Source organism: Thamnophis elegans, chromosome 1 (genome assembly GCF_009769535.1).
Source record: "Thamnophis elegans isolate rThaEle1 chromosome 1, rThaEle1.pri, whole genome shotgun sequence".
NCBI lineage: Eukaryota > Metazoa > Chordata > Lepidosauria > Squamata > Colubridae > Thamnophis > Thamnophis elegans.
In genome coordinates this window covers 8,419,326-8,438,494 of record NC_045541.1, presented here as the reverse complement: position 1 = coordinate 8,438,494, position 19,169 = coordinate 8,419,326, and the positions used below count along the sequence as shown (strand labels likewise).

Below are 19,169 nucleotides of genomic sequence, written 5' to 3'. Positions count from 1 at the left end.
CTTTTCTGTTCAGGGCTCAAGCCATGTGGCCCTGACCACCATTAAAACCATCTTCCCAAGCAGCCTCCATGTCTCCAGTGTCTTTTCCCCCACTTGGAGCTGAACCCAGAAGGACATTTATTTCAACACGCCTGAGGCAAAAAGCGAGCTGGGTGACCTTGGCCCATCCCCATTCCCCTTCTCCTCCCCCCACCCAGTCCTAGCAAGGACGGAAGAACCAAGCCGCTCTCCAAACCTTGCCCTGTCAGGCGAAAACAAATAACAGAGCCGCTGTAGGGCCTCTCCTCCTCCTTTTCCCATGGCGGGAAAGTCATAAACAAACAAACCAGGCGCGGCTTCTGATAAAGCGATTAGATCTCCTCTCCCCGCCATAAGCGACGCAGGAGGCACGAAGGGTTTGTTGTTGTTGTTGTTGTCCGTCCCCCCCCCGGGGGGGGAGGGGCCTTCTCCGTGCAGTCCTCGCGTCACCTCCGCTTCTCGCGAGAGGTTGAAGGGGGAGGAGCTTGAAGACGCTACCGCCTCTAGCCACCTTTCCGTCCTCCTCGCGTCGCTGGTAAAGCTCGTGCTCCTTGGACGTTCCTTTTCTGCCTTAAAAGTCGGTGAGGCTCGAGACGGGGGCGGGGAGGCGGGCGGGAGACGTTCGGAGCGCGCGCCTGGAGAGAGTAACGGCCGCGCTGGTCGGGCCCTCTTTTTTTTTTTCTTCCCCCCCCCTCCCCCCCCCCCCCTCACGTCCTCTGGCGCGGCCTGGCCTGACCTGTCGGGTAACAAAGCGGCGGCCTCTGTTGGTTGGTGACGCCGCCGCTGCCTCCGTCGTCGCGGGAGAGATAGGGAGAGAGCGAGAGGGGGAGAGAGAGAGCTACCCGAGGCGGCGGCAGCGGCGGCGGCGGTGGTGGTGGCCGGAAGGAAACAAGCGGGACTCTAGCCTAGCCGTGGCGGTGCTCGTGAGAGACATCCCCCCTTCCCTCGGCCATCGCTTCCACCTCCTGCAGCAGCGGCCGCCTCCGCCCGGAGGGCTCGGTGGGTAGAAGGGAGGGGAGGGAGAGGACGAGGGGGGCGCTGTGGGAGACGGAAAGGAGGGGGGGGAAGCACCCGCCTCCCCCTTTTCTATCCGAGGCAGCTACGTTAAGTAGTAGAGGAGGAGGAGGAGGAGAAGCGCCACATCGTATTCCCGGGCTGCTCTTTTGTGGCGCGGGCTGTAACGTAGTGAGAGAAGGAAGGTCCCTCCCTGGGCGGACCTGGAGGGAGGAGCCTGGTAGTAACTTGAACGGCGAAGGCCCGAAATATAAATATTTGTCTCTCCTTTAACCCGATTATTATTAACCTTTTTTCCCCCCCCCGGTGCGTATATGAGAGATGGCCCTCTAAATAGGTTACTCTTTTTTTTTTAAAGCGATTGAGCTTTTTAGGGTTACAATTCTTTTCTTTAATAGGCTAAAAAAAAGAGAAGAATTAATACTGCATTTAATATCCCCCCCCCCCCCCCCGCAAGAGTTGAGAATGGGCCTTGTAAGAAATGGCTTTGTTTCCCAAAGTCTTTTACTACAGTGTTTCTCAACCTTGGCAACTTGAAGATGTCCGGACTTCAACTCCCAGAATTCCCCAGCCAGCGAATGCTGGCTGGGGAATTCTGGGAGTTGAAGTCCGGACATCTTCAAGTTGCCAAGGTTGAGAAACACTGTTTTACTAGACGCTCAGTAAACTAGGATAAAGTATTAAAAGGGGCATACAGCAGGTGGCATGCACACACACACACATTTTATACCCGTTTATAAAGGGGGAAATAGGAATGTTTTATCCCTTTTACCTCTACCTTCCTTCAAGCTCCCTGAGTATATTCTTCCCATTTAATACCCGCCCCCCAAGAGTTGAGAATGGGCCTTGTAAGAAATGGCTTTGTTTCCCAAACTCTTTACTAGACGCTCAGTAAACTAGGATAAAGTATTAAAAGGGACACACAGCAGGCGGCATGCACACACACACATTTTATACCCGTTTATAAAGGGGGAAATAGGATTGTTTTATCCATTTTTAGAATGGAACGGGAAAATCATTCCGTTTCTGCTCTGTTCTATCATTTTGCTTTCTCAAGATTACCAAGAATTTGCCTTGCTTCCTGATGTAACATTATTTCAGTTTTAAGGAGAAATACACTACCTATTAGTATAGGCAGAGGCCATATAGGAGAAATGTTTAAATTCATCCCTTGGAACCAACATTGCCACCAACAATGGAAATGGGGAGATAATTTCACTACCTTTTTTTTGCTCTCCTTTTCCCATCCTTGTCTAAGGAATCTTAATTTGTGATTTTTAACTCCACCCTAATTTGTGGAACTTTGAAGAAACGTTTTGTTTCTTTTTGTATTTTTGCCTGCATGTGATTATCTCCTCTCCCTGTTTTTGTGCTACTTATTAATGTTCAATATTTAGTGCATCATAATTGTGTATTTACATTAATATAAATTGAATTGAGGCTTCCCTTTTTACTTGTAGAAAGGAGATATTCTGTGTTGCAGTCCTTACTAATTAGCTACTTTTTATATAGATTTAGCTTTCCAGAATTTGTATTGAGGATTACAGTCCTAATACACATGAATGGAATTAGTTTCTGAAAGACTGTTGTAGGTTATTAATAACTTTGTCATACTATTACTGGTTTTAGTGTAAATACTGACATCCTTATTTTATGTGGATACAGAGCACTAGTAAAATCACAAAGACTAGACTTTAGTATCAAAGCAAAACCTATCCCTTAATTAATTTTGAGGCTTCAGTAAGGATAATTGTTCTGGCTTCAATCTGTGAAATTTGTTAAATCACTAGCTCACATGTTACTGAATTTGAATTTCCAATATGATTTCAATTGTGATTTTGAGGGTTCCTGCAATTATGTCACATTGCAGTGAAATTGGGACAGCTGTAGGTAAAAGTAGTCTGAAAAGAGAGAAGGGAATTTCATACAAATTATATTCCAAATGGATAGTTTGATTGAACCATCAGGTTAAGTCATCAAAGATTTTTTGGACTATAGTGGGTGTGAACAGTGTTACCTGTTAAGAAAAACTTGCATTGTAGTATTAATTAGTTTGACAGCATTTATTCATTACCTGTCAGTCTTAAACACCAATTTGCATATTGATAGAAATTAATTATCCCTTACTTTTCATTTATAATCTAAAAATAACTTATACAGAAGGTAAATAGGATTTACAGGCAAAATGGCAGCAATATAACTTGTTTTAAAATTGCTGTAATATTTAATCAGGGAGATACAGATAATCCCATAATCTGGTGAGCAAATGCTCCTATTAGTCTACACAAGAAAAATGGCAACTTTTGCCTGTTGCAGTGACGCAAGTCATAGCATTTGTATGATGGTATCACCAGGTAGGTTTTCACCATTCTGTCCTCATAGTGATAGAGCCCCTAGTTACAGCACTAGTTAAGAGTCACTAGTTACAGCAACAGTGGCAGAAAGCAGCAGTGCCTTGTTCCTGTTTGTTCCTATTCCTATTTATAACACTTGTAATAATACAATTAATTAGAACAGACTGAACTATAAAACAGTTTATAATAGAGAAGTGGATTTTAAAACATCTTCCTAGATGATGGCTCAGTGAAGGAGACTTGAGGAAGCTCTCTTTAAGACCTGGCAGTTAAAAAGCATATGTGGTGCTTAGCCTATCCAGTCTCACAAAAGAAAAGATACAGCTGCTCTCACCTATGTTAAAAGTAAACCTTCCAAGACGAGACAAGCTGACTATCACAATATCTTTACAGACTCTTCCGAATCAGAAATCTATCAATGCAAAGAATGCCTTTTAATTGCAGTTCTCCAGAAAAGTAACATTAAAAAGAAAAACAGTTGCCTTTCCCCCTCAGTTGTAGTAGGAATGAGATCTACCTAATGTTCTCTTTAAAGGCAATAGGAAGGCAATAGGAATTAACTTGAGATAAGATTGTTAAGTGATTGTTCTTGTTATGCAATAATAAACCTGCCACCTTGGTAACTATGTATTATATAAATCACTATTTTGCAGTTAACAAACTTGTTTCTGATTAATGTTCCAGTTTTAAATATAAATATGTGGTTTAGGACTCATTTTTAATGGCATTATAGACACGGAAATTTTGGGAATGGGAAAAATCTGTGTACTCTGATGTGTTTAGGTAGTAAATGTCTTGACCAAATCTTTTTAAATTCTTAAGGATTACTTTCTTAACCAATGTATCTTCAATTTGTTGCTAATCACAGGGTGTCTTTTATGAATAATCAAAAGCAGCAAAAGCCAACGCTATCAGGCCAGCGTTTTAAAACTAGGAAAAGAGGTAAGCGTAATCATATGCCTATTTAATCAATTTTTTATCAGTTACAAATTACCACATCACTGTAAAGATTGGTTTGTGATATCACTTTTGATGGTTTTTATTAATGAATCTTTTTGAATCTTATTCAAGACATATTGAAAACATGTTTACATAGTGATCATTATAGAATCAACATCTCTGATTTTTTTTCCTTATTACTAATTATTGAAATAATGATTAACATTCCATTTAAAATCTTAAGGTTCATGAATCGGGTTCTGATTCCTATTCCTAGTCACTGATTTTTAATCAGTCTGACAGTTCATGTATTAAGTTCACGCAAGACTATGGAGTTAATGGAATCTTTGAGAAAATGTGCATTTTTACTTCTTCAAAAAAGTTGATTGCTAATAAACAAAATGATTGGGCAATCTGAGGAAAGGTTTAGCTAGGGCAGGGCTCTCAAATTCACGGCCTGAGGGCCGGATGCGTCATGTGCTGGCCATGCCCACCCTGGTTTAGCAAAGGGGGGGAAAGTCCCAATATATCATGTGATGCCGCCATGACAACGGAAGTTTGACCCCCCTGAGCTAGGGTCATACTGTATTTCATTTTATGCTGCAAGTGCAGATAGTCCTTGACTTATGAGCACAATGGAGCCCCAGTTTTCGGTTGCTATGCAAGGCAGTTAAAAGTTGCACCCCATTTTATGACATTTTTTTGCTACAGACAAGTGAATCACTGCTGTTGTTAAGTGGACCATGCAGTTAAGCAAATCTGGCTTCCTCCATGGGCTTTGCTTGTTGGAAGCTGGCTGGGAAGGGCACAAATGATGATCACATTAGACCAGTGTTTCTCAACCTTGGCCACTTGAAGATGTCTGGACTTCAACTCCCAGAATTCCCCAGCCAGCATTCGCTGGCTGGGGAATTCTGGGAGTTGAAGTCCAGACATCTTCAAGTGACCAAGGTTGAGAAACACTGCATTAGACACAGTGCAACTTTTTGTTTTATTTAGCATATGGCAAATATATGGACTTATAGTGATTCAAATGTTAATGTCCAGTCCACCCAGCCATTCAAGGACAAAAAAATCCAACAGTGCAACTATCATAAATAGATGCTAGTTGCCAAGTCCCTGAGTTTTTGAGCACGTGACCACGGGTATTCTGCAACAGTTGTAAGTGTGAAAACTGGTCATAAATCTCTTTTTTCAGCACTTTTCAGACTTCGAATGGTTACTAAACAAATGGTTGTAAATTGAGGACTAACTAGCATGCAATGCTTAATTTTATTCATTTATCACATATGAAACTGCTGTAAGAGAGGGATTGGGCTCTGGAACAAGAGAGCAACCCTGATTTTTATCATAGTTGAAAGAAATTCCCTCTCTTTACATGGGATCATGTTTATGAAGGAAAACTATGTATTGCCTTAAGTGTCTGTCAGCAGAATTTGAGGAAAAATTTAATGTAAACCATTTCTGCTTTTTGTCTTAATTTTTCTCTAGATTACTTAGCTTTGAATTTACAAATGTAACAATGATATTTTAAAAGGCATTTCTCTTCAGTCATATAGCTTTTGGGCACATTGTCTGAGAATAACCCCCATTGAATTCAACAGAGGGTACTTTGATTTTGTATTACTTTGAATCAACTATTTAGCAACTGCAAAGTTTGCATAGAACTTTAAACTCTTTAGCTAACCTGTTTGAATTTAATGGGATCCTTGGCTTTCCTTTTGGTTGAACTGATTCTCGGCATTAAATGAATAACTCCAATTACCCTGAATTTCTTTTCAGATACATTTACAGTATTACTTTTTATTGCAGATGAAAAAGAGAGGTTTGACCCCACTCAGTTTCAGGACTGTATTATTCAAGGTTTAAATGAAACTGGCAGTGATTTGGAAGCAGTAGCAAAATTCCTTGATGCTTCTGGAGCAAAACTTGATTATCGCCGCTATGCAGAGACACTCTTTGACATTCTGGTGGCTGGTGGAATGCTGGGCAAGTATCTTTATTTTGTTCACATGCTTTATTAATTTAACAAAACACAAAATACAAAAATATAAAGAAAGGTGAAGATAAAATGGGGGAGGAAAGGGGGAAGGGAAAAGTGTAGGGAAAAAGAGAAAAAAGCAAGTATCTTTATTAACTTTTCAGCTTATGATCACATGGATACATTATGAAAACAGTCTTATTTTTTCAGAATTGCTTGTGTACCTATATAATTTAAAAGTGATTGTAGTATTCAAAACAAAAAATAGAATAGAGGCAATGTATGCTGCAGTGTGATCATTTTAACATAACTGTTAGAAGAAAAATCACGGCTCAGATCAGATCTGAACATAGTTGGCTTTCAGTATTCTCCCAAAATACTATAAGATCAGATTCATTTGCCTACCTATTCAATCCCTAAAAAAATGAATTTCATTTGCAATAAATCAGGTGTAATATGGATTGTTTAAACTTTGACTGTTTCAACAAAGATGTTCTTATAGACCAAAACAACTTCTATTACAGTTGTTTTTCTTACAATTGAAATAATTTTTATTTGTAACAGCCCCAGGTGGTACCCTGGCAGATGACATGATGCACACAGATGTCTGTGTATTTGCTGCACAAGAAGACCTAGAAACAATGCAAGCATTTGCCTCGGTTTGTGTGTTTTCTTTTATTATTTTATTGATTCTATTTTTCTATAGTATGATACATTGATATATAAAAATATCTAAATGACTGTTAATTAAGCATTTTATTTCTTAATCCTGATCATTTTCATTTATCCCACTTATTATTTTTATAAATAACTCTTATAATTAACTCAAGGCAATGAATACACTCCTTTCCCCTCTTATCCCCACCCCCCAACAACCCTGTGAGGTACGTTTAACTGAGGGAATGACTAGCTGAAAGTCACCCAGCCAGCTTTCAAGACAGAGCTGGAACTCACACTCTCCTGATTTCCAGCCTGTTGCTTTAACCACCTCACCAAACTATCTATTTTATAGGTCTTTAACAAGCTGATCAGGCGATACAAATACCTGGAAAAAGGCTTTGAGGATGAAGTTAAAAAGGTACTCAATGAAAACTAGATTTGTTTTACCTTACCTTGCCAAAAAATGGATGTTATTATATATAAGTAGTTCTAGACTGTCTGCTTCTGCTGGTCATTTTCTAGCTGGGGGGAAAAGTTTCATCTACTGCATAACAATTTTAGCGCATGTATACACATTGAGAGAAAGTAATTACAAATGTCTTTTGAGCAGTGTAATGTGAAAAAGTGATGGTCTTTTGATGACTGCCACAAAAATTACTTTTAATACTGTAGTATGGCTTCAGTATATCATTTGTTTCAAGATGACCGTTACTGAATTTCCTCTTGCAGTTGCTGCTCTTCTTGAAAGGTTTTTCAGAGTCTGAGCGGAACAAGCTGGCCATGCTGACGGGTATTCTTCTGGCCAATGGGAACCTTAATGCATCAATTCTCAACAGCCTGTATAATGAGAATCTTGTTAAAGAAGGTAATTACAGAAATCTTGCCTCTGATGCAGCTTCTTCCATAGAAGCAACACCCTCACTTATTGTTGTTCACATGCTATGTTCATAGTACAGGTAGTCCTTTGTCTTATGACCAGTCACTTAGCTACTGTTCAAGGTTCCAGTGGTCCCCTCAAAGGTGCTTATGTCTGGGTTCTGATGGATTATCCCTCACTGAAATGACCACATTTCAGACATTCAGCAACTGGCTCATATTTATGGTCATTTTGCAGTGTCTCATGGTCATGTGACCAAATTTATGCCGCTTTTGAGGAAAATCAGTATTTTCCAGTTTTTGCAAAAAAAAAAAAATCTCCATAGCAAACAATGGGCTTACTTTCTTAACTGCGGATTCACTTAATCAAGTTGATTTGATTAGTGACTATCAGAAAAAAGGGTAAAATTGAGGCGATCGTGTGATGACCTGCTTTACGACCATCATGACTGATGGTCATAATGGGCAGCCTTTATTACAGAGGCACATTGAGGATTAACTGTGTTCATAAATATTGTGGACTCAGTTTAAAACTAAAATTGCTTCTAAAGTTTAAATATAAGCTACTGATATACGACAAGAGCAAAAATAATATTAAATAGCATTTGAGGCCAAGGAGCATTGTATTTGTTTTGTCATCATAGAAATTTGTTGAGTTCTATTGTGTTACATAGTGTTATGTAATCGTTGAAACCCTCTCTAAGGGAGGTGGGCAGTTCAAAAAAGAGAAAAATAAATAAATCATTCTCTTCTAATGATTTTAAAATCTTCAGCTCCTGCAGGCATCATGTCTTTCGGTAATAGAGTAGCAAAAATTGTTGAAAATATTGCTGAGTAATAATCCTGATAATGTGAGACTCACTTTGACACTTTCCTTTTGGAAAGTCTATTGTAAGTTATAGTGTATGAAGAGGGGTTTCCATGATCTAAATGTATTATTGGCTAGATAAAACTTGGAAAGTCTGTAGAAGGAGAGGATCCTACGTATTCCCACTGTGAAGTCTTAAAAGTAATTGTGCCATTTTCTGTGCAGGTGTTTCAGCAGCCTTTGCAGTAAAATTGTTCAAATCATGGATAAATGAAAAAGATATCAATGCAGTTGCTGCTAGCCTTCGCAAAGTCAATATGGATAATAGGCTGATGGTAAGTAGATAGAGTTTTGTAGTCAAAGTGAAACATCTGTTAAGAGAGAGTAGAGTATTGGTATATACCAAGAACATTGTTTTTAGCTTTCATGGTTCCCTTTTTATTACTGGGTGACTGTTCTGGATGCACAGATTCATGCCTGAAGCTCATCTAATGGATTCACTATTGCATATTTAATTTTTTAAAAATCTGAATTTGGTATCTTCATTATAATTCACTCTAGTTTGGCACTTTGGTATATTTGGTAAATCTTGATTTGAATTCAGTATTTTAACACAAATTTTGACATAGTATGATCCTCAAGGAAACCCGATAGGAAAATGTATGGTGATAAAAACTAAGATATATAACTCCTCATCTCTACCTTCTCAGCAGGTAGAAAAAAATATATTATTTTGAGTATTTCCATGCATCAAACAAAGATGAAGTCTTTTTGGTAAGCACTTCCATGTATAGTTCCTTAATATTTACAAAAAAAAAACCCATATGTTACAGGAGCTCTTTCCAGCCAACAAGCAAAGCCTTGAACACTTTACAAAATACTTCACTGATGCAGGATTGAAGGAACTTTCTGAATATGTTCGGAACCAGCAGTGCATAGGAGCTCGTAAAGAATTACAGAAAGAACTTCAAGAGCTGATGTCACGAGGAGATACCTTTAAGGATGTAAGTATAGTTAGCTGGCAAGCATAGATGAATTCTTTAAGAACTTAATGGAATACCAGAATGAAATAGCATTTTTAATTGAGTTCCTAATGGTACACGTTAGGTATAATAGGACAATAATAGTTTTGGTAAGTTAAATTCTTAAGATTCATGAAATATTTTATTTAACTTCTTCAGTGTAAAACATTGTGCTTTATTGAAAAATGTGAAGAAAAAGCTAGCCAGCATTGACTGATCTCAAGCTAACTAAGATAAGCCTTGGTTAATCTTTGGACAAAGATCTGCTAGAAGTCTTAGGGCTGTTAGACTGAAAAATTGAACATAAATCCTGAAAGAATTTAACACATATCCTGAAAAAAGGTAGTGGTAAACTACTTTCAGAAAACTGGATGGATATAGCCACAGGGATGTGAGGACAGTTCCAGGGCATCTTTTTACTTTTTAAGATCACTGTCAGTACATTTTTCCTGCAGACATTTACTTCAGAAACTTAAAAGAAAGAATAGTTCATCATAAATATTTGTATACATAATGTTACGCATAATTGTACAAGCGTCCTTGACTTAATAACTATTTGTTTAGTGACCGAACTTAAAACAGTGCTGAAAAAAGTGACATGACTGGTTTTCACATTTATAACTGTTACAGCATCCCCAGGATCACATGATCAAAATTCAGGCCCTGGTCATGTGATCATTTGTAACATTCCTAGCCATTTTCCAACAAGCAAAATCCATGATTTGCTTAACTATTTAATATCAATTGCATCCCCCAGATGAAATGACATGTTTTAATTTGAGTAGTCTATAATAGAGTAGACTGCTTGCCAAGTGATAACTAGAGCACTTTAGGAGAAAAATGAAACTAAATCCAAATATTTTATTCTGGTCACCCAACCTTTTCCATAAGCAATTCTATAATTCCTACTTCATAGAGTTTATGATTAGCTCTTCTGATCTCCTAATGGTTATAGAATTCCTAGAAACTTTATTTAAATACAACCAATTTTGTTGTATTTAAGTACAACAACAATAAAGATTATACTTATTGATTTGACAGAAAACTACTGTATTTTTTGGCGTATAAGACGCACTGGAATATAAGACGCAGCAAGGTTTTGAAGAAAGAAATTTTTTTAAAAAGTTTTTGCACCCTGTAAACCTTCCCAAAAGGGCCTGTTTTTCATGAAAATGAGCCCATTTTTCGTCAAAAAAAGGGCATGGATAGCCTTTAGGAAGCCTATAGAGTGCTCCTGGAGGTTGGGGGGGGGGGGATTGAGCAGAAAATGGGCCATTTTTTGCCCATTTCTGCCCTCCCCAGCCCCCAGGAGCTCTCTGAAAGCCTTCTACAAGCTCTGCACAGCCATTTCGGTGAAGGGGACAGAGTTTCAGGAGGCACAAAATGCTGTATTCCGTGTATAAGACGACGCACCCAGATTTTCAGCCTCTTTTTTGAGGGAAAAAGGTCCATCTTATACCGAAAAATACAGTACACGATTCATATAAAAGCTGCATTGATTCATTTAATAACTGGCAAAAAAGGTTGTAAAATGGGATGTAACTCACTTAGCAACTGCCTTGCTTAGCAATTAAAAGCAATTTTTTTGCAATCAAATCCAAAGCATTCCATTGCTTTTTTGGTATTGTTAACAGAATGCCTCAGATCTATGATTGCTGTCCACTCTTGATGTGTTTTAATAATTCTTTTATGGCAATGGTTGAAAGACAGTTGACTGTGCTAGTATTTGAAATTAATATTCTGAACTACCTAACAGCTAGCAATTATTCCCTACTGTTAACATGCCTTGAGCAGCGCAGATAAAATTTGTTTCAGGAAAAAACACTCTTTCAGCCTTGAGTCTGATATTTCAGTGTGACGCTCAATAACAATTCAAAATATGTTAGAAGTGATGTTTTTTACATTAAGTACCCTGCTAAATTTGCTTATGTTTGAGAAATAAAATTGTTATTCTGGCACTGTTAAATTTGATAAAGAATATTAACAATTTCCGCCATTTCAATATTTGTATGTTGAACAAAAGTAAGGTCAAAACACAATCGGATTCCTGTGTCCCATTTCCATACTTTCAGGTGGCAGGTCTAAGAGGAAGCTCTATTCAGATTTACTTGGACTTGAGTACAGTATTAGTGTTCAAGACCTTGCTTGACTTGGATTCTTGCATAGTTTTGGTTAAAGTCCAGTTTGAGTTCATTATAAATGTCTGGACAAGGCTAATGTGCAAACCCTGGTTGCCTAGATCATACCATACGTCAAGGAAGAAATGAAGAAGAACAACATATCAGAGCAGACTGTAATTGGCATCATCTGGTCTAGTGTAATGAGCACTGTGGAATGGAACAAAAAAGAGGAGCTCGTCGCAGAACAAGCCATCAAGCACTTGAAGGTATAAGCTCATTGATAGGATTATGTTTTAAATATTTTTTCAGTCTGTTGCAGATATCTTAATCATCCATCTGTCTTTTTCAGGATGTTTTGTCTGAGGTTTTCCTGAAGTAATTTTTTTTTAGAGTGACCTTATTTTTAAAATGGAGACTTAACGCTATTAAGAAACTACTCCAAAGATTCTAAGATAGTGTAGGTTTCTTGACAACATTTTTCTTTGTAAGAATTAGAAAAGGCATTTTAAGAAAATATTAGTTTTTTAATAACTGTATTCTCCATGGCTAAGATGAAGCAAATGTTTAAATGCAAATTAGGAAATAATTTATGACTTTCTTCTCAGCAATACAGCCCTCTTCTTGCTGCCTTTACAACCCAAGGTCAGTCTGAACTGACTCTGTTGCTAAAGATTCAAGAGTACTGTTACGACAACATCCATTTCATGAAGGCCTTCCCGAAAATAGTGGTGCTCTTCTACAAAGGTAATATATAACAAATCTGTTTCTTTTGAAATCAGAGGAAGTTGACTATAATCTTGGATTCTGGTGTTCATAAGACAGGCCTATATGCTGGAATACATTGGGAGTTGCTTATTCCAGTAAAGTCTTGTAAATTTGTGGAAAGCTCTAGAGATTAAATAATACATAAGCAATACAGCCTCTCTTATTGCAAGATTATTATCAGATTTTTATGTTTTGCTCTAGGGATTAATGGTTCACTTTTGTGCTAAGTGTTATGGCATGGAACAAAACTCAGAGATTCTGTGAATTAAATAACAAAGTTCTGTGAAAGTGACTTCTCCTTAGAACACTTTCCCACAATTGTCCAATGCTCAAAAAATGCCTGTGTCCTCCTGTGCGCTGCTTGGAGAATCCAAGCATGAGTTAACTTTGTCCATTAGAGACTGAGTTATGAAATTGTTGGCCACACCTCCTCTGACTGGAAGGGTTCAGTTTTTTAACTCAGTCCAGCCTGAAGAGACATATAATTTTTCTCTCTAGAATAATAGACAAATTAACTTATTGACTGTAAGAAGTATATTTTCCTTGTAGTGTGATATTTCTTTCCTCTAGGCAACTACAGCTCATTTAAGATAGGCTGTTCCATTCCGATGGACTGCCTTGCCAGGCCGTTTCTCAGCGCGTTAATGGTGCTCCTTTAAGGTTAAATCAGCCGGAATGGTGGCAATTTGCCCTTTTTCACCTACCAATCGCCGCAGCTGAGAGCTGGTTCGCCACTCTCGTGTCGGCTACTGCGGGCTCGATCCACTCATCAAGCACGATCAGTTCCCTCACCTTATTGAATGTCTTTGCCGCTGGGCTTGCCTATTCAAGCGCGACCGGCATGATTGTGGAAGAGCATGTTTGGCGTTCTGCCGCCAGCGCTACAGCTGCTGTGACTTGCTGCCACAAGGGAAAGCAGCGCTGTAGCTTTCATTGCTCCCAATGATGTTTGGAACGGTGGCCATTTTAGAGGCGTTTGAATTTTGCACCCTTTTAGAACCGGCCGAAGGGGTGGCAGGATTCTTCGCGCCTAATAGAATGATGAAAGATCACCTAAGGGCGGAGTTAACTGTTTCTGATTGCGGGCCGCCATTGTGCACGAGGTTTCGTCCCGTGCAGTTCTGCAGCTCGTGTTCTCTCTCTCACTTCACTGTGCAGTTATTGTGAAGGCCTGATAACCAGAACGAATCTTCCTTAGTCTATCTGAGTGAGCTTTCTAATACTGATAATGGCAGATCGCTTGGAGGCTAGGAACAATTCCGGGGCAGAGACTTCTTCCTCATTGCCACCCATTCATCCCAGGACCAGTGATAGGATTGGGAGGCCGATCGCCAGGACCTCCTGCAAAATCAGGGCAGACGCCTCATCTGCAGCCCCAGATAGAGCCACAGGGCGCAAAGAGAACAACAAGAAGGGGATTAAGCCTCAGACTACCTCCACTTCCAGCAGGTCGCCACCAGCTCTTATGATGCAGGGCTCTCCACCTGCTTCCCCCCCCCCCCCCCACAGCCTGACAGGGGTTCAGGGTTGGTCTCCTGATATTCCTAGGCCACAAGGGCTACCTGTAGGGGATGTGGGTTCTGGGGCCACAATCCTTGTCTTATCTCTCAGACATGTTGGAGGGTCAAGTGCTTGCGCCTAGGAGCATGGCACCGTTGGCCTCCTTTACACCCACCGCAGCAGGGTTGAGGCCCAAGGAACCTTCTAATCTTAGTATCCCACCGGACCTCAGAGACATGATCTCTGTGGCCATAACGCAAGGGGTAGATGAACTCCAGCGTAGGGGACAGTCCAGACCTTCCACTTTACTCAGGGATCCAGCTGTTTCCCAGGAGGATCCTCAGTCCCCGACCCCCTCAATTCACAGTGAGGGCTCTACCCTGGGCAAGGAGGAGGACCTGGGTGACCTGGAGCTTTCTTTTTAAAAAAAATATATTTTTATTATTTTTACATTTAAAACAATGCAGTACCGCGAAGTGGAAGTGACCATATATACAGCTAATCTCAACCATTAACAATTAACCTACTTAATACATTGTCTATCCTTCTGTCCAATCACAATATAATACAGTTTGTTCCAGTCTTGTCACCTTGTCTTATACCAATCATAAAATCTGTTCCAGACTTCAAAATATTCTGATTCCCCCTTTATTTTTAAGTTCAAGAATCTGCTTCCGCACAGGCCAACACTTTTCTGATTATATCTAGCTCTGATGGTGTATTTCTACAAATCAAAAAGCCAAAGTAATAATTAATGGTGAATTAACGCAGAGTATAGCAATCCAGAAAGGTACAAGACAAGGTTGTCCCCTATCCCCGCTGCATTCTGAACTGATAAAATCTACATCTCTTAATTCGGCTGAGCCTTCATACAAAACTGAACCCTTCCAGTCAGAAGAGGCGTGGCCAACAATTTCATAACTCAGTCTCTAGGCTAATGGACAAAGTTAACCCATGCTTGGATTCTCCTCGCAGCGCACATCGAAGGACCGTTCAGGTAAGTCAACGGTCGTTTTACTCAAAGAATGCCAGGCCACATGCTGATTACCATGCATTTCCCAGCAAAATGGGAATTCCCACCCCACCCCGTGTATGTGTATGTATATAGATAGATAGATAGATAGATAGATAGATAGATAGATAGATAGATAGATAGATAGATAGATAGATAGATGATAGATAGATAGATAGATAGATAGATAGATAGATGATGATAGATAGATAGATAGATAGATAGATAGATAGATAGATAGATAGATAGATAGATAGATAGATGGATGATTATATAGATAGATGATCTGAATGAATCCAGAATTCTTGGGAGCAGATCTTCACTCCTAGGAATATTCTGCTGTGGGGAAAAAAGAGCACAGTTCTTTTATTTCTCCTTTTCCTAAAATCTATTCCATGAGGTCACAAATCCTTTGGGGAGGATACGGAGGCTTCAGAAGAAGAGAATGACACTAGGCTTCCCTCTTGATGCAGCAAATGCCTCTGAAAGAAAACCACCTATAATTATAAATATCCAGTAAACAAAAAATTGCTGGTGACAAAAATTTGAAGAAATTTAAATTGGTCTTAGAATCACTATAATAGAGTATAAAATCAGAATCATGTTAAGTATTCAAACTGCTTCCCATATTATCTATAATTACAGCCCTCATTAGAGAAGTTAATTAGAGATAGTTACATAAAAAGTAGGTGGAATATGATGGATCAAAATTCAAATTAATGACTCTAGAAATGGGTTTCTTGGACTGTGTATGGAACAAGACAAGCCATTTTATTTCCAGAAATGAAACCGCTTCAGAATATCCGGATTACAACATTTGGTTTTTTTAAAAAAAGACACAAACATTTTGGAGATCACAACTATTCCATGCCCAGGATGGCAAGCCTCTGCACACAGCTGTGCAGTGATTGAATGACTTTGGACTAATAGTACACCTTTCTGAATGTTCTGAATGATTTGCAGTGTGCAAAATGATATTCAGAGGTATTCTGAAGGAGAAAGTTGACAGCAACTAAAGACACTTTTTGAGGACTGCAGAAAATAATGGGAATTGGAGTACACTTTTTAAGTGTGGGGGAGAAATGTCTACATTCGTTATAATTCATTCCAATGGAACTTCTTGAAGATTCAGCAAAAAAGAAGTCCCTTCCGATTTAGCCATTGTTAAGATTCTTTTCCATCAGATACTGTTGAATTTTTAAGAATATTTTTCAGATGATTCCTAAAGCCATGTTTTTAAGAGTATTGCACTCAACTTACTTTGTTTCAACTGCGTGGGGTTTGTTTTAACAACTCTTATGAAGGGATCTCCTAAAGTTCATTTAAATGCAGAACTTGTGATGATAGTTGGGTTATCTTTGGGGGAAGTGAGTTTTGAAGAAAATGATGGGGTTTGTTTTCCTCTCAAGGAGTCACATAGTGGATTGCTGTAGAAAGTTTTGCCTGACCTAGGAGGCAGACACTAATCCTCCATTCCTTGTGGGATGTGTTGCCTGACAGCCCTATTCTTTTGTTTTTCACAGCTGAGGTACTCAGTGAAGAACCCATCCTGAAATGGTATAAAGATGCACACCTTGCCAAAGGAAAGAGTGTCTTTCTGGAACAAATGAAAAAGTTCGTAGAATGGCTCAAAAATGCAGAGGAAGGCAAGTAGTCCTACTCTTATTAAACTATTAATTACTAGACATCCTGACTATTGTACTCAATCTGAAATCTTTTGTTTGTCTTTCAGAATCGGAGTCTGAAACTGAAGAAGGTGACTAAATTGTCAAAATGTCAACAGTAAAGCAAACAGGAGCTGTAGATAAAAAGTGTCATGTTTTGTGTCCTTCTGATTCTTACATCCTACCTCCCTTTATCAAGCATGATATAAGGGCTCTCATAACAAATTTGTTTGCATTTTCTAGGGTCCTTAGAAAACATTGAAATTAGGTTTTTAAAACCATGTGTTAGTAGCTTACAGGAGCTCTAGATTTGATCCTAACATTGCATTAATCCTTTCAGTTACATTCTACCTCCTGTATTTTCTACTGTAATATAATTTAAGGCCTTCCCACAACTTAAATTCATTTTATCCCTGGGTTTTCTATAAAGGTTTGCAGTAGACATGGGAAATGAAATTTGTTATAAAACTCTGTTTGCAGATTAAACTGTACAAGTATCCAAAATCTACAAACCAGATTTGTTTTTGTTTGAAAGAGAACTAGACTAAGAATGGATTCTCCTACACCACTTGTCGTCTTTCCTCTCAGCTTCTTGGTTTTGATACTCTTGCATTTTTTAGACTGTGTCTCTTCACGGATTAAGAGTTTTTTTCCTCCATGGAGTAACAACATTCCTTGCTTTAATAAAAACACAATGTGAGATTAAATCTTGCAATTGAATACTATGCAGAAATGATCTGCAGTGACCAGCTAAGAATGCTATGGCAAGGAGAAAAAAAAGGTTTTCTGACTTTTCTAGCTAAAAAATTAAATTGATATACTTCCTAACACAGCCCATAGTATGCAAATTGTACAATGGTTTAAATTGAATCTTTAAAAAATTCTAAACAGGTTATTTTGAGGTTGAAAATGTTTGATTCAGAGCATTTTCCTTGCTGCTAAATTTAGCTAGTTTGTATTTTAGGCTCAGATCAACATTTAGAATTTCTTTTCTTTATATCCCAATTAACAAACTGAAACTTTGCCCTCCTAGTAACTTTTTTGCTGTGGAACAGCTATCCTTGTTACAAGTGGAAGTGGCACAAGCTTAAGAGGGAGGGGGGTATATAGGTGGGGAGCACTTGCCTATACAACGTCAACTTCTCTGCTGGCTTCTCCATTGACTTTGCCTGTGAGAAGCTTTCGAGGATGCTACAAATTACAATTGTGTGACTGCTGCAATAATTGTGAGTGCAAGCAAGGTGCCAGATCACAATCACCTAACCGTGCAAGTTGCTGTTGTTCAGTGCTGTTGAAGCTGGTTACTGAACAAGTGGTCATTGAGGATACCTTCACAGAACGAAGTGGCAGCAAAAAGTTTTGTTTGGCATTAAATTACCAAGCTCTAGGCAACCCTTATCATGGGATATCAGTAATGTGTGTTAACAATGGGAAAATGGTGTGATCAAAATTGGTTTCTCTTTAGATTGAAGTTGTTTTTAACCTTGCCAGGCAATCAAAACCTACATATGCATTTGTCATTTTGCCATTGTTAACCCTCGTGATATTCCTTCTAGTATGTATAAATATATGAATGCATATTTGGGTAACAGTTTTTCCCTGGAGTTTTATGGTTGCATAGAAGAGGTGGGTTTCTACCTGTTCGCACCGTTTTGGGCGCGAACCAAAGTACGCAAAGCAAATCGGTACCAACACAGGTAGGAACCCACCCCTGTTGCATAGCCATGTTTAATATGTAGTATAAAATCTGAAAGGGAGTTTCTATATATTTGGAGTGGAAGATGGTTAATGAAACCTGTTAAGGAAATATTGTTTTCCTTAGAAATTACTAAATCAGATCAATTAATGTTTTGCAAGATAAAAATATACTTTGTTCCGAAGATGAAATTTGATATATTTCCTAAAGCAGATTCCCACTTTTGAACATAAATTTCTTTCATTTCATATATTTAGTTTTACCATCCTGCAGCTTTATTCCATTTTACTAGCATAGGAAATAATCTTTTGACTTCATTGCAACTAGTTACCACTTTTAAGAGTCCAGCTATATTTATGACTGTATACAAAATAGGGCCACGCACAAAACTGAAGATGTCAGCCATTCCATTGGGCATTAAATTCGGAACAGCTGAAAAATGCTATTGATACAGGTTGTTTTTAAATTATTTCACTATGAAGAAAACTGCACTCTTAATAAAAATATTTCTTTCAACTCCCCATGATCATTGAGAATTGTATTTCCCAATATATAGCAAAGTGTCTAGGTTGGAGGTTACCATTGCTCTGTAAAAGACATACGGAGTTCTTTCATGTGCATAAAGATTGCTGAAGAGCTCCAACAAAAACTGAAGAAATATTTGAAATTCTTACAGGAAACAATGGAACTAAACTTAGCCTATTGATCTGTAACACATCCCTACTGGAAACATAAATGAA

At 38.7% G+C, this 19,169-nt stretch overlaps 1 protein-coding gene across 4 annotated transcripts; it reads left to right on the top strand.

Moving 5' to 3' along the window:
• The first annotated feature begins 488 nt into the window (after positions 1-488).
• BZW1 (basic leucine zipper and W2 domains 1) lies at positions 489-18,949 on the top strand. Of its 4 annotated transcripts, none has more exons than XM_032221663.1 (12): positions 489-595; positions 4,255-4,328; positions 6,138-6,314; positions 6,871-6,965; positions 7,319-7,384; positions 7,696-7,831; positions 8,876-8,985; positions 9,484-9,654; positions 11,912-12,058; positions 12,398-12,536; positions 16,593-16,715; positions 16,802-18,949. In XM_032221663.1, the coding sequence occupies exons 2-12, from the start codon at positions 4,265-4,267 to the stop codon at positions 16,831-16,833; spliced, it is 1,260 nt and encodes a 419-aa protein (XP_032077554.1). In that variant the 5' UTR covers positions 489-595; positions 4,255-4,264; the 3' UTR covers positions 16,834-18,949. The 4 variants fall into 4 exon arrangements, with proteins under 4 accessions (XP_032077554.1, XP_032077545.1, XP_032077563.1 ...); XM_032221654.1 differs by having other exon boundaries at positions 493-599; XM_032221672.1 differs by lacking the exon at positions 489-595 and adding an exon at positions 865-1,017.
• Positions 18,950-19,169: the final 220 nt, after the last annotated feature.

Bases quoted from the DNA above. Each gene is read 5' to 3' on its own strand.
- BZW1 (XM_032221663.1), top strand. From the start codon at position 4,265: ATGAATAATCAAAAGCAGCAAAAGCCAACGCTATCAGGCCAGCGTTTT. The intron at 6,966-7,318 runs GTTTGTGTGTTT...TCTATTTTATAG, and splicing joins CAATGCAAGCATTTGCCTCG to GTCTTTAACAAGCTGATCAG. The intron at 8,986-9,483 runs GTAAGTAGATAG...CATATGTTACAG, and splicing joins ATATGGATAATAGGCTGATG to GAGCTCTTTCCAGCCAACAA.